Genomic DNA, 27,340 nt, shown 5'->3' with positions numbered 1-27,340 from the left:
TTGTTACCTTAAATCTATTAATTTGTCAAAAATGTAAGTCTTCAGTACAGAATTCCTCCAAGGTTCTACCGGTTTTGTAATGGCGATCCACTTGTAGTCATGCTGACACCTGCCTGGTCTATGCAAGTATCTGTGCTGCTCAGCACTGACGGGTGCAATCTGGGTCGATATGAGAAATTTTGGCCTGCTTAAGATTAGCCATCAAACCTGTAAAAGACTATTCCTCAACTCAACATTTTGTGAACTGCCAACTTTTGCTATTTTCCTAGATTGTCTCCAATGTATCCTTGCAATGTGACCAAGAGCGCTTTTGTTATAAAGGTGTAAAATATACCCTCTTCCCAATATGTGACACGGGAATTTTATTGTAAACATTTAATGAGGGCCTAAAATCTAATGGAATTAGTAGACTGAAGGAGTAGGAAGAAGGCGGTCAGGTGTTACTGTGGAGGAGCATACACTCATACAAGTAAATAAGCCATGTAATATCCTCAGGAGCTTTAGGAACCTCACCAAAGTGACTCCATTGCTTTGGATGCCATTAGGAGTCCCAAATAATATTGCAACCGTAAACATTTGTCCCAGTTCTTCTGAAAAATACATTTTCTCTTTCAATTATTGCAGAATATCTTGAAAGTCTGCATGGAAAGAATTTGTTTCTGTGCTGTAACGATGGCCTCTACTGATGATCCTATTTCACAAGTCTGTGCCAATAATTAGAATCCAAATGCAGAGCTACTTTATGTTTGTTACATGCAAAATCAGAAGCATCACCTTATCATTGTAGAATTAGTGTGCAGTTCTCTTAGTACCCTCCTACAGTTATGGACCCACTCATTTAGAGGGGAGTTATTCTTCCTTCAGAATGCAGTCATATTAACATGACCAGTTATATTTTCTGAAGGAAAGTACATTGTAAAGGTAGTTAATTGAACACAATGATCTTTGGAGCTGCTAATGAATTCAAGCCCATCATTTGTTTTACGTTTTGCTAGATAATAGTAAATTACTGCACAGTAAATTGGTAATAGAAGACATACAGAATCTACATTTTTTAAAGTATCATTTGAATAAATTCAATGGTGAATTCTTTATCTCAGTTGCATTGTTTTTGAAGGTCACATTACTGATTCTCTGGAGAATGCCAGCTGTAATTGTAACATTGTGGCCAGTTGGATTCATCGCTGTATTGTCGCTTCTGTCACCAGACTTGATGTTGCAACAGCGGCAAAGGCTACAAGTAATCCAGTGATTAATCTCAATTCCTTATTGAAGGCAGCACACTTACTATTGCATAGAACCTTGGATGAGAATATAATTAACCAAACATCCAAGAGGAGAAACTTGTCGATTCCTCTGGGACAGGCAGCACCATGCGCCACTTCCCGTGTGATCTGCTTCATTGATACCACTGGAGACCAGCTTTCCCGCCCAGAACCGTGCTAGAAGCGGTGCCAGTTCTCTCTGGATGGATCTCTTCAGCAATTTAAAGAATTATAATTGTGCGATCCACAGTGTACCTTCTTGGGACTTGACTTTCAGGCACCTGTGCCAAACCTGGGTCAGTCTTGCCTCCAAGTCAGAAACTTGTAGGTTTCAGCAGAATTCCAAAGGCTTCCGTATAATTCCATATAATCAGAATTCCATATAATCTCAGTCGATGCTTCAATGCAGTCCTGAGAGTGTGCTGCATAGTCAGAGATACCATCATTTAGGTGAATCGTTCAACCAAGGCCCACCTGATAGCTCAGATGGTTGTAAATTATATGACATTCAATGAAGGACCCATGGTGTTTAGGCAAACGTTTATCCCTCCATAAACATCGATAAAATGCATTTTTTCCCCAGTGAATTACCATGGGCGTGATTCAGCAGACTCGAGTTAAAGTACACTGAACAGTGCGTTTAACGGGATGTTTCTCGGCGGCTGCAGCATTGAGGAACATCCTGCTAGCCAGCGGCACTTTGCTGTGTTTCTTTGGCCTCGGAGAGTTTCTCCCTGCCCAGGCCGTACCTGGAGGGATTTCCTGCCGGGGAGCTGAAGTTCACCAGATGGAAAGGCTCCTCAAAGATCGGGGACCCTTTTCGACCAGCAGCCCCGATCTTCCAACTCCCAAACCCCATCAATCTTGGGAAGGCCCCCTCAACCTGGCACCTTGGCTCTGCCGAGGTACCCGGGTGTCAGCGAAAGTTCCAGGGTGCCACCCTGTCCTGTCCCCAACCACCCGGTGGGGCCTTCAGTGGCCAGAGGGACGCCCAGGTGCCATTGCGACTAGTCCACGTTTGCGGACGTGAGATGTTGCCATCTTGATCCCACCCACAGTGGGTGGGATCTGTACTTGGCAAATCTGCATATTAAACTGAGCAGCTCATCTCAAGTTGGTAACTCATCTGATTTACCCAAGACATCGGGATCAAATCCCTTCGCCTTAGAGGGGCCCAGTTAGTTCCGGTCACCACAAATTGAGACTAGGCATACTGGCACTTGGGTGGCTGGGCACTGAGCATGTTGGTATCCTGTCACTTCTGATGCCAACCTGGCAACCTTGCAATGCCACCCCCCCCCCCCCCCCATATGCCGCCTGGGCATTGCCAGGGTGCCCGGGTGGCATTGCCAGGCCAGCAGGGACACTACCAGTGTACAAGGTTGGCAGTCCCAAAGTGCCCAGGTGACATTTTACCCATGCCAGGGATCGGGCCTGGGGGTTGTTGCTCGTTCTGGGTGAGTGTGCTTAACACTCACTTTGGCTCTGTTTCTCGTTCTAAGCTCTGGAGTCGCCAGGTGCCGTTAAGACACCGCCACAAGCTTCAAGGTGAAGTTCAAAGCAATAAAACCGTACACCAATTAGTAAGTCCAAACAACTAGAGTTTATTATAATACAATTATAATAACTACCCATGCACACGCTAAAGGATTAAACTTACTCCTACCGCTAAACAACTAATACTTATCTTGAAGGAACTGCGAGGTCAGGGAACAAGGCCTCTTGCTCTGCTCTGGTCTGCAGACTTCGGATTGTTATCAATTGCCAAGGGTGTCAGGAGTGCCTATTTCTGGTAGCGGTCGTCGTTAGGCACTTACTTGTTGGTGGCTGCTGCTCGACGGCTGGAGTAGAAGACAGGAGACAGGAGACTGAACCATGTGTGGGACCTTTCTTTCATAGGTCCCAGGGGGTCCGCGCCCCTTTGAGCGGACTCCCTTACCTGCTTGGAATCGATTGGGTCTCTTCCCAATCGATATGTTTGAACCCCCAATCGTAGGGCAGTTCCTTGGTTGCTGGGGCGGTTCTTGGGACCTATTGTTTTGGGCTTCTCTGGCGCCACTGGGTCTGGCCTTCCATAGAATGTATCGCTTTGTGCTTCACTTGTGTCCATTGTATCTGGGACTCGCCCGGTATTGCCTCATTAGTATGTTAACGGGTTTTCTTTCACAGTACTGTCTGGTCTCTGCAGCAGTCAAAACCGGTTTCTGCAGTCGTCCCAATACACAATCGCCTTGCAAGCTGCTTGCTTTCCAACATGTCCATTTTCCCTGCATTCCTTGCAATCTTCCATTTTGTGTTGGGCAGTGGCCACCCCAGGTGGCTACAGGGTGCCTTGCCCTTATTCGGTGATGGACTTGATGACTACCTTCCAGGTGAGTTGGTGCCTTGGGTGTGGGCATTTAAAAATGGCAGTGCCGGTAAATACACGGCTAAGTGTGCTTAACATGGGACTCTTTCATTTCTGTTTAATCATGTCCTTCATTACTACTCTGTGCCCATGTTCTCTGAAACTGAGCAAAATATAGAAATCCTTTCTTGTCACTTTCTCTCATATTAGATTCGAATGTTGACTCTTCTGCTTTTAATGATCCAGAAATCTAGCTGTAGATCTGAAATATCACACAGGAGAATTGGTGAAGCTTTGCTACTATTTGCAGACCCCCAACCCACCACTGGCTCAATCTCACACACTGACCACCAACCCTCCCACAGCCTCATAAACACACACACACCCAACCCTCCCACAGACTCAGTCACACACACACACACCCAACCCTCCCACAGCCTCAGTCACACACACCCCCAACCCTCCCACAGCCTCAGACACACACACACACACACACACACACACCCAACCCTCCCACAGCCTCAGGCACGCACACACACACCCCCAACCCTCCCACAGCCTCAGTCACACACACACCCCCAACCCTCCCACAGCCTCAGTCACACACACACACCCCCAACCCTCCCACAGCCTCATACACACACACACACACACACACCCAACCCTCCCACAGCCTCAGGCACGCACACACACACCCCCAACCCTCCCACAGCCTCAGTCACACACACACCCCCAACCCTCCCACAGCCTCAGTCACACACACACACCCCCAACCCTCCCACAGCCTCATACACACACACACACACACACACACAACCCTCCCACAGCCTCAGTCACACACACCCCCAACCCTCCCACAGCCTCAGACACACACACACACACATACCCAACCCTCCCACAGCCTCACACACCCAACCCTCCCACAGCCTCAGTCACACACACACACCCCAACCCTCCCTCAGTCTCACACACACACATCCCCAACCCTCCCACAGCCTCAAGTCTCTCACACACACACACACCCCCCCAACCCTCCCACAGCCTCAGGCACACACACCCCCAACCCTCCCACAGCCTCAGGCGCAAACACCCCCAACCCTTCCACAGCCTCAGACACACACACACCCCCAACCCTCCCACAGCCTCAGGCACACACACCCCCAACCCTCCCACAGCCTCAGACACACACACACACCCCCAACCCTCCCACAGCCTCAGACACACACACACACCCCCAACCCTCCCACAGCCTCAGTCTCACACACCCCAACCCACCCACAGCCTCAGACACACACACCCAACCCTCCCACAGCTTTAGTTACATACAACCTTCACTGCCGCAATCACACACCGACCCCTCAATGCTCATTGCCACAGTAACACACAGACCCCAACCTTCACCCCCTCAGTTACACATAGACCCACCCATCCCCACCACTCAGTGTCTCAGTAACACACAACCCTGCAAACCTCGCACCGCCTCGGTTACACACACAGCCCTTCCAACCCTCACACTACCTCAGTCACCACCCCCTCCGCCTCTTTCCTCCCCCCCCCCCCCCCCCCCCCCCCCCTCTCTGCAATGTGTGATTAAACCCAGCTTTCAGGTTGCCAGAAGAGGCGCCAACAGAATCCGTACAAACCAGGAAGCTCATTTTACATTCTATTAATGATGATGCTTCAGCCTTGAATGCTTATGTTGTTCAACTTGCTGTTGTTACCAAAGACTTACGGTGTGGTAGTGTCATTTGACAACCAGTATCATTTTGTTTTATTACTTTGAAAGTATTGCAAGATTTAGTTAATAAAATGTGCAGTCACTGGCAGCAGACTGCTAGAATAATGGAGAAATGTATCCCTCTTACTTGCTTAGAGCCTTCAATTAACACTTGCCCAGCACTACCTCAGTCACACAAAGACCAGATGTGGTTACAGCAGCATTTAAACCAGTCAGAACAAAGCTGTGCTAAACTCTACTGTGGGAAGACTTTAGCACAATGTAGGAAGTTTAATTCCCCTGTTCCTGTTTCTGTCAGTAAGTATTGACAAGCAGGCAACAGAATGAAAACACTGAGGGTTGCATTGCATGTTTACTTCCTAATTTACTTCTTCAATTTAGTTACAATTAAATCCAAATTTGACCATTAATGCATCACCGGTACAGACAGTTCCCCCCAATTAACCTCTGGGGAGTTTTAGGCGTTGCTGTGAGTCAGTAGAACAGTCAGTTGATTAGTTTAGAATTCTGTGTTTTCGCTCATCTCCCAAGGAGTTTAATTATATACTTGCATCCTAGGCCAAAATTAAGAATTTTAATCTCTTACTTAAGTCTCTAGAATCATAGGATCCCTACAGCACAGAAGGAGGCCATTCGACCCATCGACTCTACACCGACCTCTGAAAGAGCACCTTGCCTAAGCCCACGCCCCCACCTTATCCCGGTAACCCAGCCTCACCTTTCTGGACACTAAGGGACAATTTAGAAAGGCCAATCCACGTGGACTGTGGGTGGAAACCTGAGCACCGGAGAAAACACACACAGACACGGGGAGAAAGTGCAAACTCCACACTCACCCAAGACTGCAATCGAACCCAGGCCACTGACGCTGTGAGGTAGCAGTGCTAACCACTGTGCCTCAAGTGGCAACAGTTTCTCCTGCCGTTCATTTGTATCAGCGCAGGATAACTAGCCTTATGATTTGAACCAGTGTATGTCAAAAATTTGATTTGTTCATTTATGCTAAGCAGGTTCACATGACTAGGCTCTCAACATTAGCTAAAAAATGTCACCTTTAATCAATGCACCAAAATGTATTTAATACTTTTGTTTGTTTTGAAATTAGCGCAAAAGGGAGTATTATGAGCAATCCTTAATCCAAGAGATGAAGAGAAGTCAACAGCTCCAGGAATATGTAAGACAGTTGGAAAGTAAATTACACAGCATGAGAGAGACAGTCCAACCACCCTTGGTAAGTCATTACACCCATATGAAGTTGGAATAGAGTTTACCATTGTGCGCCGGGCAATATTTATTCTCCCTTTATTGTGAATGGCTAGTAACCCTTGCTTCCAAGTCGAGGACAAAGACCTTTTTGTCCATCATAGCTTGTTCACTCCAGCATTGCAGTTCATCGATAATTGTTTCCAACAGCATTTTAATTCATCCCTAACTTTCTCTAAGTGAATTAGTCCTTGCAAAGGATTTGGTGCAGTGTGGCTTCCTGCAAATTTCTACATTTATCATCGGAACAGGATTTGCTGCCCCATCACTGCAGTAAAATCCCAGAGGCAATGAAAATGCCAATATTTCAACATTTATTCACAATACTAAATCACATCCTATTAATGCCAAACATTTATCACCGTTTTAGCAAAGATTAATTTTATTATTAACCAACGTAAAGTTATATTTCACCAATTTAAATTTATGTTCTGTGCGTCAACTGACCTGGCTCAATGTGAATCAATGATCTGGGTTTGCCTCACCTATAAAATTTAATATTCTACGTTTGTCAAGAAGTTCGTCTGAACACTGTAATGCTTGCATTTTACTAACTGTTCCCCTGGCTTACTGCCTTCACACAGATCATTCTTACTGAGGCAGACATGTTCGTATTGATGCTCTTGACTGAACAATAAAATGCACTGGTCGGAACATAATTGGAGTAAAGGGAGCATTCAGAATGCGACTCCCCCTTACTGTTCATGAAGCAGTGAAACACTTGAAACTGGAACATGAATTTGTTCTAATGATGATAGGATGTCTGTTCTGTAAGCCTATTGTTACAACCCTGCAGTGCAGTTGTTAAAGAAATGAAATGAAAAAAAATGAAAATTGCTTATTGTCTCGAGTAGGCTTCAATGAAGTTACTGTGAAAAGCCCCTAGTCGCCACATTCTGGCGCCTGTCCGGGGAGGCTGGTACGGGAAGAGCACTAATCTTGTAGTTATATACACTAGGATGAAGCTTTGAATAATTTGGTTGAGGGGAGAAAATTATATTCTTTGTTTACCTTGCAACAAAAGGCATGCTTAATTATACTTTTAACAAAAGAAGAAATAACAATTTATAAACTGCAGGATGGGGAATTCTTTGTTCTATCATTTCCAGCCCATTTCGCTAACCTATCTACAATGAGCAATTTCAGATTATGCTTCCGATGTGACAATTAACACATATTTGATTGGGGAATTTGAGATGTTAATTGGCATTAACAAGCAAATAATTAAGAATGCTGCGCAGTATAAATAAAACATTGCCATATTTACATGGTATTTACACTGAATTAGCAATTGGGTGATAGTTAGGAAGCCAGCTACTATTACTGGTGGAAGCATGCCATGGGCTTTTCACAGTAACTTCATTGCAGTGTTAATTACATATAGAACATTACAGCGCAGTACGGGCCCTTCGGCCCTCGATGTAGCGCCGACCCGTGAAACCATCTGAAACCTATCTGACCTACACTATTACATTTTCATCCATATGTCTATCCAGTGACCACTTAAATGCCCTTAAATTTGGCGAGTATGCTACTGTTGCAGGCAGGGCGTTCCACACCCCTACTACTCTCTGAGTAAAGAAACTGCCTCTGATATCTGTCTTATATCTACCACCCCTCAATTTAAAGCTATGTCCCCTCGTGTTGGTCATCACCATCCGAGGAAAAAGACTCTCACTGTCCACCCTATCTAACTCTCTGACTATCTTATATGTCTCTATTAAGTCACCTCTCAGCCTTCTCCTCTCTAACGAAAACAACCTCAAGTCCCTGAGCCTTTCCTCGTAAGACCGTCCCTTCATACCAGGCAACATCCTAGTAAATCTCTGAACCCTTTCCAAAGCTTCCACATCCTTCCTATAATGTGGTGACCAGAACTGCACGCAGTACTCCAGGTTCGGCCACACCAGAGTTTTGTACAGCTGCAGCATGACCTTGTGGCTCCGAAACTCAATCCCCCTACTGATAAAGGCTAGCACACCATATGCCTTCTTAACAACCCTATTAACCTGGGTGACTCAATAAACCTTGAGACAAAGACACTTCCAATTAAGGAGAAATTATACAGGATTGTTGAGTATAAATATCTTTAATCAATATCTGTTTGTTTATCCAAATTGTTATTAAGGTGGAATAAAAAAAATGTTCATATCTTAAGTAAGATTGGTATGTTATGATTAGCTTTAGTTACCATCTATTCTATCATATAATCTTTTATAAACTAATCCACAATTGGTTTCAATAATTAAATAAGTATACAAGGTTTGTAGTCTCACATTTACATCATCACAAGCCCATATATATAACAATATCCTAGAATTCTAAGAGCCAATATTGGGAAATGTAATAATAGTTTAGTCTGCTACAATATACCTAAGCTAGACGCCTGGGGTGGGGACCTTTTTATTTCAGGACCAGTCTATAGATGACCAAGCAATGTTCCTTAACTGATTGGAAATATCTTTCAGTTGATATTCTAAGCTAACAACAAGCTTGAGGGAATAGGTTTCATTTGCTTGGGGGGGGGGGGGGGGGGGGGGGGGGTAAAGATGGTAGAACCATTAATACCTACTACACAGTATGTGGCTGAGTCAGATGCCTGTCACTTGAATTTCACTCATCCAAGAGGGCAGATATCGCACACATGAGGAATTGCAAAATTGGATGGCGTCACTGGTTACTGATGCCTCTAGAATGCAAAACAATTCTCAAAGGGACAAGCGGAGAGCTTCAACTTCGGAAAAACTTGAGCTCATTAACAGCCTTTGGAGCATTTTTAGTTTGGAGACATGGAAAGATGGAGTGCCCGTGTGGCAGCTGTCATGAACAGGGTGAAGGAGTTATGGCTGCTGATTAATACATTGTTCAAGTGTGGTGACAAATGGGAGATTCGAAGTCAACTGTTCATCCAGTGGCACAGAGTTACTATCATTGGTGCTGAGGGGTTTGTATTGATGATCAGTGAGTGGTTGGATTCTTGAGTGTAACATGAATCTGCCAGCATCACTTGGGCATCAGAGAATAGTACAGGAAGTCCTGGTGAAACAATATGTGGCAGGTGACGGAGCTGAGATGGGAGCATGCTATTCTGACATTGGACAGAGCAGCGAGGAGAAGCTAAAGTCGATGCATCCTTCTGGTCAGGAGATGGCTAGAGGTGCATATTGAGCGGCTGAAAAAGGGAAGAAGGTGCGATTCATCACATTGGGTTGTCTGCCTAAGAATTGGCTACATTGAGAGTGTGCCTGTGCTGTAGGAGACTGCACCCACACAGGCAGATGGTCTTGGACATTTCTGCTCTAGTCCACAATTCCATGAAGCCTTGAGGCTTCTTAGCACTCTCCTACCAGCAGCCATCAAGGCCACAGTGGTTCGGAATTTTTCTACATCTGGGTCATTCAAAGAGCCAGCTGTGAACCTGGGTGTCATTCTTCATTCGGCAGCTGTTCACACCATCAGACCGGTCTTGCATGTCTCTTCCAGAGGGCCTGGAACAAAGCCTATTTATTTAAACAAAGGGCCACTACAGGCACAGATGACTTGGGATTGACCGGCTTTGATGAATTCCCTGAGGTGCAGGAGGGTCATTGATTGTACCAACAGAATTATCAAGGCACCAACAGACCAGCTAGCCACAGAAAAGGCTTCCGTGCATTGAACAGGTTGCTGGTCTGTGACCATGTGGGCCTCGTCTTGCAGGGCTGTGCTTGCTTCCTGGGCAGCTGCCATGATTCTTTTATCTTAACCCCTCTTCAGGCCAACAGTCAAACTCTGTGGATTGCTGCTGGGATCCTCTGAAGAACTTGTTCCTGACAGAAATCTGGTACACAGACACAAAGAGGAGAGAAGCTCCAACCAAAGCCATCTCCTGACATGAAGCTGCATTGAGTAAACCATTGAGATCTTGAAAATGCATTTTCATTGTCTTGACCCATTGGGTGGTGCTCTCCAGTACAAGCCAACACAGGTGTCTCATATTGTGGTTGTTTGCTCTGTGCTAACAATATGACTGCACAAAGAGGCCTGGGCAGCACGGTAGCATTGTGGATAGCACAATCGCTTCACAGCTCCAGGGTCCCAGGTTCGATTCCGGCTTGGGTCACTGTCTGTGCGGAGTCTGCACATCCTTCCCGTGTGTGCGTGGGTTTCCTCCGGGTGCTCTGGTTTCCTCCCACAGTCCAAATATGTGCAAGTTAGGTGGATTGGCCATGATAAATTGCCCTTAGTGTCCAAAATTGCCCTTAGTGTTGGGTGGGGTTACTGGGTTATGGGGATAGGGTGGAGGTGTTAACCTTGGGTAGGGTGCTCTTTCCAGGAGCCGGTGCAGACTCGATGGGGCGAATGGCCTCCTTCTGCACTGTAAATTCTATGATCTATTATCTGGATGAAAACTAGGCCCGGGAATGCTACTCTTCCTCAGAGAAGACAATTAAGGAATAGGCAATTGGGGATAGGTAACAAAAGCTGGCCTTTAGGGAGGAGGAAGAGATAGATAAAGGGGTGCTCCACTGGAGTCTTATACCCCGGCATTGGAGGAAGTCGGCCCAGTCCATCCAGCTTCCTGCCGATCAGCAGTCTGACATGGCCACAAGGATCATTTTAATTCAGCAATGAACAGCTCCCAACCCTTATGACAGATGACCCTGTAACTCACCTTTCATCAGAGAGAGGAATTACATGGAAAGCACACACATATATATACACACACACATCTGAATAATCGCTTTGCCACTCAAATAGATTGAAAATCAGGTCTCCCCATGGATAGGATCATAGAATTTACAGTGCAGAAGGAGGCTATGTAGCCCATTGAGTCTGCACTGGCCCTTGGAAAGAGCACCATACTTAAGCCCATGCCTCCACCCTATCCCCGTAACCCAGTAACCCGACCTAACCTTTTGGACACTTCAGGGGCAATTTAGCATGGCCAATCCACCTAATCTGCACATCTCTGGACTGAGAGGAAACCGGACCATCCGGTGGAAACCCACGTACACACGGGGAGAAAGTGCAAAGTGCATGACCCCATAGGAAAGCCAGCCCCCCCCCCAACTATCCCTGGTTCTTTATTCCATGCCCCTTTTGACAACAAGCTATGATAACAAACAAGTCATTCTTGTATAAGTAAATATATTCCTACACCAGTGAAAATGTAGGTGTTACTGGCCTGTGAACCTGATTGTACGTTCCAACATCATTCCACACTGTGTAAGATGGATGAAACACTGTACCTAGTCTCTGTTATGTGAGTCTGCATGCATGCATATCTAACAATGTAAACTCGTAACTAAGTTAGTTAAATTTAAATCTTCCTCAGGTAATACTCTATCTTTTACTTTTCCATTCAGTTCTCAGGCAATATTAACAATGGGCCCGAATTAGCTAAAATCTGGATGTGGTAGGGTCTGTATTATCTGAAGACTTTTGCTTTATCCTTGTTTAGAAAGATGAGCCGTGGAGACAAATTCGACACAATGAAAAAACAAATGGCATCTATCACCAATTACAGTCAGGTTATAAAGACACAATACCCTCCTCACCAAAACATATGCAGAGCTCAGAGAAGCCAAGGGAGCACACCCTGTGCTGGCAGAAACTAGAAGGAGCCAGATATGTAACCAACAATGGAATCTCACAAATGGAGTGTAAGGAGCTGCGGGACCAAATGCACGCTCTCGTGTGTCAGGTAAGGTGTCACCTTTCTCCTCGGGATCTTGTTTTCTTCCTTCATATCAGTCTGTGATAGGACGATACTTCCTGCTGATCTGAAGGGAAATTAAAACCAAAAGCTGTCCAACATCTGTAGAGAGCGCACCTGAGCTAGCAGGTGGAATATTCTGAGAGGATGGGACTAAAAGTTGGTCCCAACCCAGCTGGTAGATGCCTGGATGTCTGTTGTGTTCTTACTGGAAGCAAGTAATTGAGAGGGCACTTCCAGGAGCACTATGCAATTACGATCAGCAGGCAGGACATGTATTGGGCCTGGCCAGTGGGAGGAGCTGCAGAGTTGTCATGTCAGCAGCCCCATTGGGAGAGCTGGGCACTGCTGCAGGGCGCAATAACGTGAAGATGGAGTCACCCTCTGAAGATGAAGGACAATTTAAAAATTATTTGTGGTATCAGCTGCCACTTTGCTGAGGGACACTCTCCACAGAAGTGGCTCCGTGCTGTGAGGAGAGGGGAACACGTAAATAAAGATGGTCTCACTGGCTTGCTAGACTGCTGCCAGGAGGCGGCTTCCACAGCATGGGCTCTGCCCCTGCGTTCACTACCAAAACCACCTCCACGCAGCTGGAAAGATTGAATGTCGATGAATTTACATTTCCAACTTTCCCCAATTCTGATGCAATAGGTTTTAGGCAAGTGAAATCGGAGGGTGGGGGGGAATGACAGTCCCTTCAGAATACTAAGATGGGTGGGGAGGTCAATATTGGTGGTGGCCATCATGCTGGAGGTGCTGGAAATGACGGTGAATAATCTATTGATTATGAAGGTTAGTGGAATGGAAGGTAAGAACAAGGGGAATCCTATTATGATTCTGGGAGGAGGGGAAGGGGCGAGTTCAGGAAATGGAACCGAGATGGGATCAAGGGCCCTTTCAACCAACATGGGGGCAATCTTGGTTATCGAAAACTGAAGATCTACCAGATGTGCTGGTATAGGGACAGGCTATTAATGAATATTTACTTTAAGCTCCCACAGCTATCTGGACTGTATTTCTTCACTCTCCACTTCCTGTAAGGACCCCATTCCATTCTCCCAGTTTCTCCACCTCCATCATATCCGTTCTGATGATGCGACCTTCCACATTCATTCAGCTGTGGTTATTTCAAAGCATACCTTCTTGATACTTTGCAGTCCCAAGATCTGTTTTTGCTGATTGAATCTAGTACTGCTAGTACTGGCACGAGCCAGCTTCCTCGGGGTAAACCAGTCTTGTAATGGGGGTTCAAACAAGCATTACGTCCTTTATCTGCCAATGAAAAGACATAATGCCTCTCTCCGATCTGGCCGGAGGTCCTGGATAACAATTTTCTGTCTTTTCCCAATATGGTAGGAAATATGCATGTGCTTCAGGCCACCATAATGAAACCTTAACTATGGCAAGAATGAATCGGGTTTAATCTTGAATCTGTCCAAAGTTTGATTGATAATTTTCTTAAATATAGACAAAACTTTATGAGTCTGATTATAAGACTGAACGCAAAGATCGACAGCGCACTCAAGCTGAAAATGAAAAGCTGAAGAAGAAAACAGATGAAATGCATTTGCAGATGAACCTTCTTCAGCAACAGGTTAGTTACGCTTTATTATTCCAACCTTTGTATCGTGATTGACCTTGAATTGAGTTTCTAACCACACATCTGTACCATCACCAAGACTGCCTATTTCCACCTCTGCAACATTGCCTGAATTTGCTTCTGCCTCATCGCATCTGCTTCTGAAACCCTCATTCATGTTGTTCTAACCTCAAGACTTCTATTTAAATGCTGTCCTGGCTAGCCTTCCACCTTCTGCCCTCTATAAACTTAAGATTGTTCAAAAACTCTGCTGTCCGTATCCTAAATTTCACCAATCCCTGTTCGACTGTCAAACCTGACCTAAATTGGATCTCAGTCCAACAGTGCCTCCGTTTCAAAATTCCCATCTTTGCTTTCAAAATCTTCCCCTTCTCTGCAACCTCCTCCAGCCCTACAATCCTGTAAGATTCCCTGTGCTCATCAAATTCTGGCTTTTTGTCGAAATGATCTGCTTAAGGGCGGATCCTTCACTCATTTCTTCAAATCTCGCGGTGTAAGTGGACCAGTCTCCTCTTCCACTGCTTGTAGGAGATTCCCATGTTCTATTTCAAATGTGCAATAAGACTAGGTGAAGATTATGTGGTGGTTTCTTGTTGCCTCCTCCTGTATGAAGTTGTCCTCCTAAGTTCTTACTCTTCTGCTATCACCACTGAAAATTCACCACCAAGAATTCTGCCTTTGTCCACGGCTCATACTCTTACCTGCACCTATCGCGCTTCCTTAATTTTTTTTTTTAAATTTAAGAGTGCCCAATTCATTTTTTCCAATTAAGGGGCAATATAGTGTGGCCAATCCACCTGCACAACTTCGGGTTGTCGGGGCAAAACTCGCGCAAACACGGGGAGAATGTGCAAACTCCAGATGGACAGTGACCCAGAGCCGGGATCGAACCAGGGAGATCGGCGCCGTGAGGCTGCAATGCTAATCTCTGAGCCACCGTGCTGCACACGCTTCCTTAATTTTAATCACTTTGCCGTTGATAGCTGTGTTTTTAGCTGCCTTAGTCCTAAACCTCCTCAACATCTCTGCCGCTCTCTCCTCCTTTAAGATGCTTCATAGAACCTCATTTGTTCATCTGTCTTTGTATCTCCCTTTGTGGATTGGTGTGAAATTTCATTTGATAATGTCGCCATCAAACACCTTGGGATGTTTGCAAATGTTAAAGGCGCTATATAAATGTAAGTTGTTTAACTTGTTTAAGACGGTCAAGGTAATTTTGGGGAATAGTTCAACGATTCATGCGCTGGAGGTGACTTGATCTTTTATGATCATAGTGGGGAGATAAATTCATAATCAGTCAAAATAATAGAGGATGCTAACTGTAAGATATAGTTGGAGATGTGATTACAGCAATTAAAATGTTAGTAAGGGTTTTATTTTGCTTAATTTATTAATTAATGTATTGAACAATTAACATGCAATGAAATATCCACAATGAAAATCTCATTGGAATAATCAAATCAGAGCAGAAATGTTTGCTTTCGTGTTTTGTTGCTTAACTCCTGTGAGGATTAGCTTGCTTTTCATTTTTTTGGGGCGTCGTAAAGCATAAGCAGATTAACAATTTGGTTCTTCCTTTGGTTTAATTAAACCTTCCACATACAAAGGCCTCTAGAAAGAGTTAGAGCACAACTCTGTGTAATATCTGCAGGTTGTTACGATACTGAGAACACAGAATCACAACCACCTCAGTACCTGACCTCATTCAGGAGAGCTGATGGGAATTTCCACCCAGCAGCCCTAGTTTACTGGAGACGTGCCCTGAAGCTTTAATGTGCTTCTTCCTGGTATCCTTGGCAGGTTTTCTCTTGGTTCACGGTGGCGTTACTTCCTTTCTCGAAAAGTTGTCTTCTGAAGTTTTAATTCTCAGCAGCTTCTCAAGCTTCCTCTATTGTGTGTTACAACACTAGAAAACATAATAATAATAATTGCTTATTGTCACAAGTAGGCTTCAATGAAGTTACTGTGAAAAGCCCCTAGTCGCCGGAAAACGTATTGTAAAAGAAAGCTTTCCTTATCTTAGCCATGGTTGTTAAAGAAGTCTTCCTATACCCACAGCCTGTCATTTGAAATGTGTTCTCCTGTACCAGCAGTGCTGAACCTGAGCATAATGGTAAACAGCAAATTCAGCCCCAACACAAGTGAATTAACCAATAATTCATATATAGTTTCTGAGATCTTTGAACCTTGACTGCTTCAATGACTTACGGCACCCGATTTGTAAGTGTAACACAAAAAAACTGTTTATTTGTAACAACAATAGAGATAATAACCTTTTATCAGTGTCACAAGTAGGCTTACATTAACACTGCAATGAAGGTACTGTGAATATCCCCTAGTTGCCTGTGAGGAAGAACTCAGAATGTCCAATGCATCCAACAGGAAGTCTTTTAGGGCAGCACGGTAGCATTGTGGATAGCACAATCGCTTCACAGCTCCAGGGTCCCAGGTTCAATTCCGGCTTGGGTCACTGTCTGTGTGGAGTCTGCACATCCTCCCCGTGTGTGCGTGGGTTTCCTCCGGGTGCTCCGGTTTCCTCCCACAGTCCAAAGATGTGCAGGTTAGGTGGATTGGCCATGATAAATTGCCCTTAGTGTCCAAAATTGCCCTTAGTGTTGGGTGGGGTTACTGGGTTATGGGGATAGGGTGGAGGTGTTGACCTTGGGTAGGGTGCTCTTTCCAAGAGCCAGTGCAGACTCGATGGGCTGAATGGCCTCCTCCTGCACTGTAAATTCTATGTAAATCTATGACTTGTGGGAGGAAATCAGAGCACCCGAAGGAAACCCACGCAGACACCGGGAGATTGTGCAGATTCCGCACAGACAGTGACCCAACCAGGGATTTGAACCTGATGATTATCAAAGAATATCAGTCAGCTAATCTATTAATCCCCTCCTTTTACCATCCCACCCTCTACCTAAACACACACAAGGCAGACATACACACTGAAAAGGGCTAAAATGATAGGGATTAAAATGGAAAAAAGAGATTAGTGTCCTTGCTGTTGACATCAAAGTTATTGTAGCTGGCTATCCTCCCAGAACATGGAGTGTTGAAACCACCAGTTGGTTTGGATCTTACAGCATGTGCATTCAATCAGAACTCTCAGGCTGTAAGACTTCCTTTGGGGTCCACTTCACTTTTATTAACCTGAGCCTTCAACCAAAAGAACAGCTCAAGGCCTGTGTAATTCTCATTTGTCTCTAGCTCCCCAAGAATGACTTAACATCTTTTCCACGAAGTGAACAGAGTTCCCCACTCGAGATTTGAAAAAGGATTCTTTGAACCACTAACCTGCCTGCAGCTGATGCTGGACTGAACTTCCTTGCAGGTCAATCTGACTGTAGAGAGAGAGAGATGTATACTCCCCTTTCAGGGAGAGAGAAAGCTCAAAAGTCTTCTGCAGCTCTGTCCAAAACTAAACTAACTTCAGTATCGGGTCTGCCTGCTTGTGCAGAACCTGCTGGATTGACAGCCCCAATCAGCATTAAGTGTTCGGTAAGACCCTGGAATTTAAAACAGCTTATTGGCAGTCAGCGAAGTCCATCAAATATGTTTACTAAGGCCAAACCAAGTGATACATCTCACCAGGGGTTTCCTGAGGCCAGACTAAATAGCACATCTTGCTGGATAGGACAGTGGGGGGGGGGGGGGGGGGGTGCTGCTTTCAGTAATCGTCGAGATGCAAAAGTTAAAATGCCAAAATAAAAGAAAATAAAACGAATACAAAGGGGAAACCAGGTTTGAGCAGGAGGATCCTTAGCTTTGCTGTTGTAGTTGCAGTTGTACAAAACTCTAGTACGGCCGCATTTGGAGTATTGCGTACAGTTCTGGTCGCCTCATTATAGGAAGGACATGGAAGCTTTGGAACGGGTGCAGAGGAGATTTACCAGGATATTTCCTGGTATGGAGGGAAAATCTTATGAGGAAAGTCTGATGGACTTGAGGTTGTTTTTGTTAGAGAGAAGGTTAAGAGGTGACTTAATAGAGGCATACAAAATGATCAGAGGGTTAGATAGGGTGGACAGTGAGAGCCTTCTCCCGCGGATGGAGGTGGCTAGCACGAGGGGACATAGCCTTAAATTGAGGGGTAATAGATATAGGACAGAGGTCAGAGGTGGGTTTTTTTACACAGAGTGGTGAGGTCGTGGAATGCCCTACCTGCAACAGTAGTGAACTCGCCAACATTGAGGGCATTTAAAAGTTTATTGGATAAGCATATGGATGATAATGGCATAGTGTAGGTTAGATGGCCTTTAGTATTTTTCCATGTCGGTGCAACATCGAGGGCCGAAGGGCCTGTACTGCGCTGAATCGTTCTATGTTCTATGTTCTAGCATGACAGCAGGGTTCCAAATGCAGATCGCGGCTGCTTCCAAGAAACAGAGCATTATGGTATACTTTTAAAATGAACTACTTCTCAACTGTTGAGAGCAATTTTAAACTTAGCTGAAACAAAACGATTTAACAGTTCAGATACAGTAGTGCATTCAGATTTGAGGATTTGCTTCCCATACCAAATTCTGGGATAAATGGAGCTTACTGTTCATTGGAACTGCTGAGCGAGTCAGTTAATGGATTTTGTTTCTCTCATGCCTCTGTGGAGTGCTTCCGGATGCTTTTTGTGGTCCAGGCACTATATTAGTCCAAATTATTGGTGTACTGAACCAGTTATATTGTGTAACCTAAAACTGCATTAAAATCACTGTCAAAGTGAAACTGATCCCCAGATTCCCTGATGATGCACACTGCAAATTGGTAACCAAAATACGGCGGGTTTATGAACAAGCGTGATCTGTCATTTAGGCAGGGCTTAGGATAGAAAACAAGATGAAAGCACACGTGCCTGCATTTTAGTCGTCACATATTTTCTAATAGGCACCAGTTTACAAGTCACAGCAGGGCTGTGAAATACTGATGTCGCACAAGGAATGCATTGGAGTGCAGTTGATGCTTAACATGGTTTTCAGTAGACATTCTTCCCGATTAATTTCACTTGCACCGCAGCACAGCCAGATATGAATGACATTTGCCATGATGTTGCCATGTTCCCATATGTCCATCATGCGGATGGAAAGCTGGAAGGGGAGTTTCACTGAGACACTTGTCACTATGAATCATAAAAACTGTAGGACAAAGAAATGTCACTTTAACTTGCGGTAACCAAGTAAAATTCTTTCATCTCCTCCATTTCTTCAGAAGTTACAGGAAGCAGGGTGAAACATTGTATCACGAGGAGCCTATTGAAATATGAAGTTCCCTTTAGGCAAATGTATATTGCCATCAAAAATATCTGAATGAACCAATGGTTATGGCTTGTGGCTGTACTTTCTCGGTTTTCAGACCTCACAAGTGATCGATTGCTGCTCCTTTTTCCAGGCACAAAAGAGGAACTCCATTGAATTTCTGACCTTGACTCAGGTCACCTGTGTTGACGCAGTGTCAAATTCCTCCTCTCATTTTTAGCCAGATGGCGGAAGATTAACCTTTTCTTTTCATTACTAAACAGTGACGTAAACCGATCAGAATTACTGGACTATTAATTAGCTATTTATTTTAACGCTTTAAATATTATTCCAGCTTTCCCCCTTAGGCTGGACAGATGCCCTCGTCCAGCCCCTACATAAGCAGGGAGTAAACGACAAGAGCTTCTTCGAAATATACATTTTCGATATTAGTCTCATTCTCCTGTCATAAGTGTCTGCTGGCCCTCAGCATTTTTCTAAGTTAATCTGACTGTCATCTATAATCCATCACAAGGAAAGAACTTGTTGCCCACTAAGTTGGAAGTGGAAACAATCAAAGATTTCAAAGGAAAATTGGATAGAAACTTGAAGGAAATAAGCCTGCAGAACTATGGGGATCGAGCAGGGGAATGGGAATGACTGGATTTCTCTGTGGAGAGCTAGCATTGACTTAATGGACCAAATGACCTCAATCTGTACAGGGTTTGACTCTATGCAAACAAAAATGCACAGTTATGTTACTTTAGTATGTAGATGATACATTCTTCTGATGGGACAAACAATAGATATAAACGTCATGAAATAATTCTTCGGTACACCGATGTTGGCAGAGCAGTCTTAGTTATTTTATGGTTTGGGGAGTATTTCTTAAAGAATGCCTGATTGTTTTCTGTTCGGTACCAAATGATAGTAGTGCCCACCCAAGTAAAATAATTTGCAAGGGTGTCTTTATGGTCAGTAATAACTCACCAGTGTGGATGGAGTATTGTATGGGGGGAGGTATCAGGTTACGTTTAAGCATTGTTGCAAAATATTTATTTTATGAGAACTACCTTCTTCACATGGGGGTCATGACGTCAATGAGCACATTTCATGATCAAATATCTTGTGACTGTTTGTTTCTTATGTGAAGATTCATGGATGCTGGAAGGCTGTCAGCATCTGTACAATCTACCGCCGTAAGAGTCAAATCTTCAGAAGAAGAGGGGATAAAGTGGATCAGGCACGTGAAATAAAATGCTGAACTTGCTCTGTATCGAAATGCTAATGCTGTGCTTCACTGCTTTCTTAGCTCAAGATTTACGAGGACGACTTTAAAAGGGAAAGATCTGATAAGGAAATTCTACAGCGTCTTCTAAAGAGTAAATCGGAAAGTAAGGAGCCAGTCCTGGTTCACCGATGTAACAACACTCCCCAGAAATCTCCAGAGAACAGGAGAGTACAATGTGGCAAGCACTGCGTTGAACGACACACCGAGTGTTCAAATCACCATCGGTGCAGAGGTGCAGAAATTCAGGCAGAGCCATACGCAATAGATTATCATTAGAGCAAACACTTGGAAGAAGACAGGCACTAACAAGAGCACTCTCAATACTTTGTAAGACCTGCCACACACTTATGCCTTTATTCAAAAATGGAGAAAATCTATGACCATAACATATAGTGTATAATTTACACCTCTGTATGAGTTTCATGCCCTCTTAAGTATGGGTGAGCAACTTAAGCACGTGAATGCATTAACACGTTTATATAAAACTTAATTGTCTCTCATTTCATAAATGGGTTCATATAATGCTTTAGTTAAAATAGCAGTCAGAAGTATGTTACATGAACACAGTCATATGTTTGCTACTAATATCCCTCCGTACATTTAAAGCCAAATGCATGGCTTCAAAATCATGTATTTTTCAGCAAAATATATGATAAAAGTAGTAAATGTTTTTTTTACATATGTAATGTAAACCTAGATTTTGTTGTTCTGTCTTTTCATTGGATGAGAGGTCAACAGAGACCACTCCTGAATGTACAGGATACAGTCACATTTCCTCTATTGGTCAAAAGGTTCTTCTTTCTCGAATGGGTAATAAATACTGAGTATACATAAATATTACAGGTAGATTAACATCTTTCATTTTGGCCCAGTAAAAAGATTTGTGACTTTCTTTGCACCACATCAAAATGGTGACATCACAGTGCTGCTGATTTTCATTTGTTCTTTACTCTTGGAGTGAAAATATTGGAATCAGACTTTGCCAATGAATTGCGGCCGTACACAATTCAGTGAGAACAGACGCATGACTTGATTCAGATAAAGTGCAACATCTGAACTGAGTAACAGACAATCGTGATGCAGTCTCATCCACAATGTCCATTATTCCTGACATACTTTTTTTCACAGAATATGTTAAGTATGATACGCTCTTCAAATAGTGACCTCTGGAAACCAACACATGGTAACTTTGGACACAGGTGTAGAATTTGAGTTTCAAGCCCAACCTTCGCAGTCAGATTGTGCATGGAGTGGAATTCACCAGCTTTGGCCAGATTGCTAAAACTTGTGCCTGGGGCGGCTCTGAAATTAAATTGGCTAAAGCCGCATAACTGACTTGTGCAGTGCAAGATTCCCTTGGCCTGTTCAGGAAGGAGCATCCTAACCATTAGAGTAATCATTTTCAGTGTTAACTGGAGCAGGATTTCAGCCCCCACTGATACAGCTACTGTCAAGTTAATCAAAACCACAACCTGGACTACTTCAGACCTGCCTGGCTCATTCATCTGATTTTCAGAGTTTTCCACAGCGAGTTCCACCTCCTGTCACCAGACTTTGCAAAAGACTCGCACAGCATAATCATTTTTCAGTTATTAAACAACTGATGAGCAACGGTTGAGCTTTGCTAGGTAAATAACGGATATTAAGATGTCAGGATAACCAATACAACTCACCATAAGATGTTTAATGTACAGTGCAATTTCTACCTAATCCAAGGAGGCTGTATTGTTTTCTGGTCATTCCTCCACAGTTGTCTCCCGGCATTTCCTCACCACATAAGTGAGACATCTGCCTTAAAAGTAATATGCAAGATAGTTTATGACGTGCCATCAATCTGGATATTCTAAACCTTGGTCTATATTTCAGGCATCCTTGTCACCAGCAAGGTCCAAATTGAAATGTTTTCACAAAGAGATATGCCAGCTATGAAGCTAAATCAGAGGTTCAATGCTGATCTTTCAATATTGATTTTTTTTTTAAATGGACACATTATATGGTCATACGGGCAGCACGGTAGCAGTGTTGATAGCACAATCACTTCACAGCTCCAGGGTCCCAGGTTCGTTTCCGGCTTGGGTCACTGTCTGTGTGGAGTCTGCACATCCTCCCCGTGTGTGCGTGGGTTTCCTCCGGGTGCTCCGGTTTCCTCCCACAGCCCAAAGATGTGCGGGTTAGATGGATTGGCCATGATAAATTGCCCTTAGTGTCCAAAATTGCCCTTAGTGTTAGGTGGGGTTACTGAGTTATGGGGATAGGGTGGAGGTGTTGATCTTGGGTAGGGGGTAGGGTGCTCTTTCCAAGAGCCGGTGCAGACTCGATGGTCCGAATGGCCTCCTTCTGCGCTGTAAATTCTATGTAAAAAATAAAAATTATCATTTGCTGTTTGTAGAACCTGGCTGTAAGCAAATTCATAAAATCCCTACAGTGCAGAAGGAGGCCATTCGGTCCATCGAGGCTGCAGTGACCCTTTGAATGAGCACTCCACCCCACCCTCGCCCCATAACTTAACTGCACATCCCTGGACACTAAGGGGTAATTCATCATGACCAATCCACCTAACCTGAACATCTTTGGACTGTGGGAGGAAACCGGAGCACCCGGAGGAAACCCATGCTGACACGGGGAGAACATGCAAATTGCACACAGTGACCCAAGGCGGGAATTGAACCTGGGTCCCTGGTGCCTTGAGTCAGAAGTGCTAACCACTGTGCTGCCAAATTGATGCCACATTTAGTACATTTTAACCGTGACAACACTTCAGACTTCACTGGTGACAGAGTACTTTGCGATGTCCTGATATCAGGAAATGTGCCATACAGACGTGACAGGCTTTCTTTGTCGTGTGAATAAGCTGTATATCTTATATTGCCAATATTGAAGTGTGCTTTTACTATTCATTCATTCATTTACACATAGATTTTAAAATTATCTGCATTAGGAGGAAGGTTAAAAATGTAAAGAAATTAAGTTGCATTTGTAAAAGTCCTGGTTTATTCGGTAGCCTTTTTGTGTATCATTTTAGACTAAAGAGGTTAATGATAATTACAATAGAACATGAGAACATTTTCCGATCATGTTGAGAATTGCGCTGAGAAATTTATCTTCCATAATTCTTAACAATCAAGCAGGGCAAAGTTCTGCAGGACACAATGTTTTACGTTATAGGGTTGTTCGCAGAGTAAAGTTTGTAACTTATAGCCAATAAGACACCATTTAGAGTAAATGCAGATTTGGTTTCTTCCAACTGCTAATTTGTTCTGGAACCAGTTGTAGTACCACTTAAGAGGAAGAATCAAGGAACTCTGTCATAATCTGGTGACTATGGAAAGTAGACAAACAAGATACGTATGCCCAGTGTTTACTCAGCCAAATGTTTAAAAAAACAATATGCTTGGTCTTTGCATAATGTACAAGGGTGCGTAATTTAGGGTGTAAACCCTGATGTCATTTGTAAGGTGCTCCAGGTAAATATTTTGCCTTATCGAGGCGTGTGCATCCACACAATAGATATCTCAAAATAAACATGTGCTGTATAAACATCCTGTGATGTAAATGGTGATCAACAGACATTCCACATTGGCCGAAGAATAGGGGACCCATTAAGCCAGTAGATCTGATATATATTTTTTAAAACTTGAAAATAATATACTTTAGGCAAATCACCTTTGGCTCATTTCAATTCTACGAGGAGATCAACTTGCGTTCTTATCTGTCCTTGTTCATTGGCTCATTTAAATTCTTCGAGGAGATCAACTTGCGTTCTTATCTGTCCTTGTTCATTGGCTCATTTCAATTCTACGGGGAGGTCAACTTGCGTTCTTATCTGATATCACTGTGAGGATGATATCACTGAGGATGATGTCACGGTGAGGATGATATCATTGTGAGGATGATGTCACTGAGGATGATGTCACTGTGAGGATGATGTCACTGTTTAATATAATAACTTGATATCAACTTTACTCGCAAAAAGGTAAATAAAAAACTAAAACTCATGAGCATTATTAGATTCTGAAACTGCAAAATTAATTATATGTTGAAAGATTTTACTTAGATAACGTCAAAAATTTTATATTTTAAGAAATGTACTTATTTTTGAGTGGCTGAAGCTCTGATTTCGCTCTCCCCTACTCTCCTGTCCCAGTATAGTGCAAACATGGTGAATGAGAGATGGGTTATTTCACTATTTAATAGGAAACATTGAAGTGTTATACTCTGTGTGTTGCCACTAACCTAATCTTCCCATCACAATTGAGGTGGAGGTGGGGGAGAACTGCAACTTAGTTAAATTGAATAATTGTTCCATATATGTATTATCTTTCTGTAAAATAATTGTCTTAAAATGTTTCTGTACCTTTATTGAATACAATCATTGCAATATAAAAAGCCATTACTCTGATTTTACAGTTTTGTTACAATAAAAAGCTATTGTCTGAAGATCTGATTTTTGAAATGTTTGTTTAAATGGAAATGCAAACAACAAAACTTTTAATTCAATTTTTTAAATATTTGTCAGATTTTCCGATTTTCTTTCCCCAATTTCCGTCCATTTATTTACACACAGAACAACCACGCTATCAAACAGGACTTTGTTGTTTTGGGGGGGGGCTCTGCGAGGGGCGCCCCACCAAGGTCGCACTTATTAATTCCCTGCATTGGGTGGCACTGCCAGGGTGAGATTGAAAGAGATTTTTAAATGCTGCCCAGATCTCTCGACTCCACCCGGACCCTTCCCAACACCCCGAGCTTGTCAATTAGCAGGTCATCGAGCCCATCTCATGAGGGTAGGGAATCCTGGGACCAGTCCCCGGCATGGGTAACCTGCCACCCGGACACCTTAGCATTGTCAGCCTGGCAGTGCCCTTGCCAACCTGGTATTGCCACCTGCGAACCCTGGCCAGGCTGGCAGTGCAGAGGTGGCATTGGGGAGTGCCAGGGTACCACTCTATGCAGAGCTCAACCACCCGGGAGCTTCCGATCTCCTGGGAGAACACCCCAGTTGCAGTTAGCACTGGTCCACTACTAAACGACGCCATGGTGAGGTCTCCAAGGCATGGTCATTCAATCCTTGGCCAGGCAGCATGGTGGCGCAGTGGTTCGCACTGCTGCCTCACAGCGGCGAGGACCCGGGTTCGATCATGGCCCCGGGGCACTGTCCGTGTGGAGTCTGCACATTCTTCCCGTGTGCATGGGTCTCACACCACAACCCAAAGATGTATAGGCTAGGTGGATGGGGCCTTAATTGGAAATTTGTATTTTAAAAAGTCAATAGGATTTCCCATTGAAGAAAAAAAAAATTCAATCCCTGGTCTTTCGAAGACTCCAGTGCGAACAGATTTAAATGAGCCTAACTGTAGATTTAAATATGCAAACTGGATCCCGTCCAGTGTGAACGAGATCCAGATTGCGACGCCTCACAAGATCTAGTTAGACCTCGCGAGGCGTTGTGAGTGTTGTAAATCTCTTGAGAGACTTGTCGCAAGATTCGTCAACCACGTCACGTCACCAAGTCGAGCACGACGAGGCCATACGATCACGCCCAATAGCCGAGAAGCAACTCTCTTTGTATTCCCACTCCAGGACATGACCACAGAGGCGAGGCTGAAACATCAGCACTGACGGGGTGCTGCACTGATGGAAATGTCGTCTCATCAAGAGCAGGTTAAAGTACAGCTTTTACTTATTCGGGTCAATACAAAAGATCCCATGGAACAATTTGGAGAATAGCAGGGGAGTTCTACTCTCCTGGCAAACATGTATTCCTCAAGTGATATTACCAGAATAGATTGTCAGATTAACGACGGAACAGATTAACTGCTTTTAACTGATTGCTAATTTTTTTGGGACCTTTTACAAATTGGATCATGTGATGGCCAAAAGTGATTCCACTTCAGATTAATTTAGGAGTTTTCAATTGGGACATCGTGAGCAATGAAAGGCACTGGGCGGGATTCTGTGATTCTGAGGCGAAGTATTGATGCCATCGGAAACGCCATCACGTATCCCGACAGCGTCAACATAGCCTCAGGATCAGCAATTCTGGCTCCTACAGGGGGCCAGCATGGCATTGGAGTGGCCCACACCGCTCCAGCTGCTGATCCCAGCGTCAACTGGATACCGCGGGGTCCACGCATGCGCAGTGGCACCGGCGCCAATGCGCGCATACACAGTGGCACCCTTCTTCGCGCTGGCCCCAACGCCACATGGCGTAGGGCTACTGGGGCCGGCACTGAAGAAAGGAGGCCACCAGCATGAGAGGCCGGCCCGCTGATCGGTGGGCTCCAATTGCGGGCCAGGCCACAACAGAGGCCTCCCCCCATGGGGTTGGACTGCCCCCCCCCCCCCCACCCGCCCCCAGGCTGCCCCAGACCCTTCCACGCCAAGGTCCTGCTGACTGAGAGCAGGTTAGAACGGTGCCGGCCCCGGGCCGAGAGAATCCCGCCTAGTATATAAATACAATTCTTGTTCTTTGTTTTTCTTGATTGTTTGCAATCTTCCTGTGAAGTTATCCATTTTGGAAGGGATGCACGATCAATTGCACAAAAGATGCGTGGCCTCTTACTGCAGCTGGCGAAATGGCAGATCAGTGGAGGACACGCATATTTATAAAGCTCCTTGTGGGCAGAGCCAGCCGGCAGGGGCTACCGGCGAACCTGTAATACAGGTCCTACTTTACATCCCCTTTTACAGGTGCACACAGTGGTTCACCACATTCACTCCCTGTTAAAATGAGTCCGGCGGGGGTGATGTGGAACTGTATACAATGTTGTAAATTATGTACTGATGAACCATCAATTGAACGCGAGACGAGTTGCTGTACAAAAGTAAGGCTTTAATAAGCTAAATGTTAGCCCTGCGGTCGACTACAGTAAATGGACAACCGCCGGGCGTACTGGGTATTTATACCCTG

At 44.4% G+C, this 27,340-nt stretch overlaps 2 protein-coding genes across 2 annotated transcripts in view; one reads left to right on the top strand and one right to left on the bottom strand.

Moving 5' to 3' along the window:
- Positions 1–17,480, bottom strand: part of LOC119951950 (lectin-like) — a 149,047-nt gene extending 131,567 nt beyond the window's left edge. The window contains exons 1-2 of the mRNA XM_038775348.1: positions 17,209–17,480; positions 15,610–15,820 (exon numbers count right to left, since the gene is read on the bottom strand). Of these exons, the coding sequence (XP_038631276.1) occupies positions 15,610–15,619 (10 nt within the window). The 5' untranslated portion in view covers positions 15,620–15,820; positions 17,209–17,480. The remainder of the gene's footprint in view (positions 1–15,609; positions 15,821–17,208) is intronic.
- Positions 1–21,992, top strand: part of si:ch211-153b23.7 (TNFAIP3-interacting protein 3) — a 45,196-nt gene extending 23,204 nt beyond the window's left edge. Inside the window, exons 4-7 of the mRNA XM_038775347.1 lie at positions 6,456–6,581; positions 12,057–12,299; positions 13,783–13,908; positions 20,452–21,992. Coding sequence (XP_038631275.1) covers positions 6,456–6,581; positions 12,057–12,299; positions 13,783–13,908; positions 20,452–20,706 — 750 coding nt within the window. The 3' untranslated portion in view covers positions 20,707–21,992. The remainder of the gene's footprint in view (positions 1–6,455; positions 6,582–12,056; positions 12,300–13,782; positions 13,909–20,451) is intronic.
- The last annotated feature ends 5,348 nt before the right edge of the window (positions 21,993–27,340 follow it).

This window comes from Scyliorhinus canicula, chromosome 17, assembly GCF_902713615.1.
Source record: "Scyliorhinus canicula chromosome 17, sScyCan1.1, whole genome shotgun sequence".
Classification (NCBI taxonomy): domain Eukaryota; kingdom Metazoa; phylum Chordata; class Chondrichthyes; order Carcharhiniformes; family Scyliorhinidae; genus Scyliorhinus; species Scyliorhinus canicula.
The sequence above is the reverse complement of the archived record's forward strand: the minus strand, read 5'-3'. Positions and strand labels throughout refer to the sequence as shown.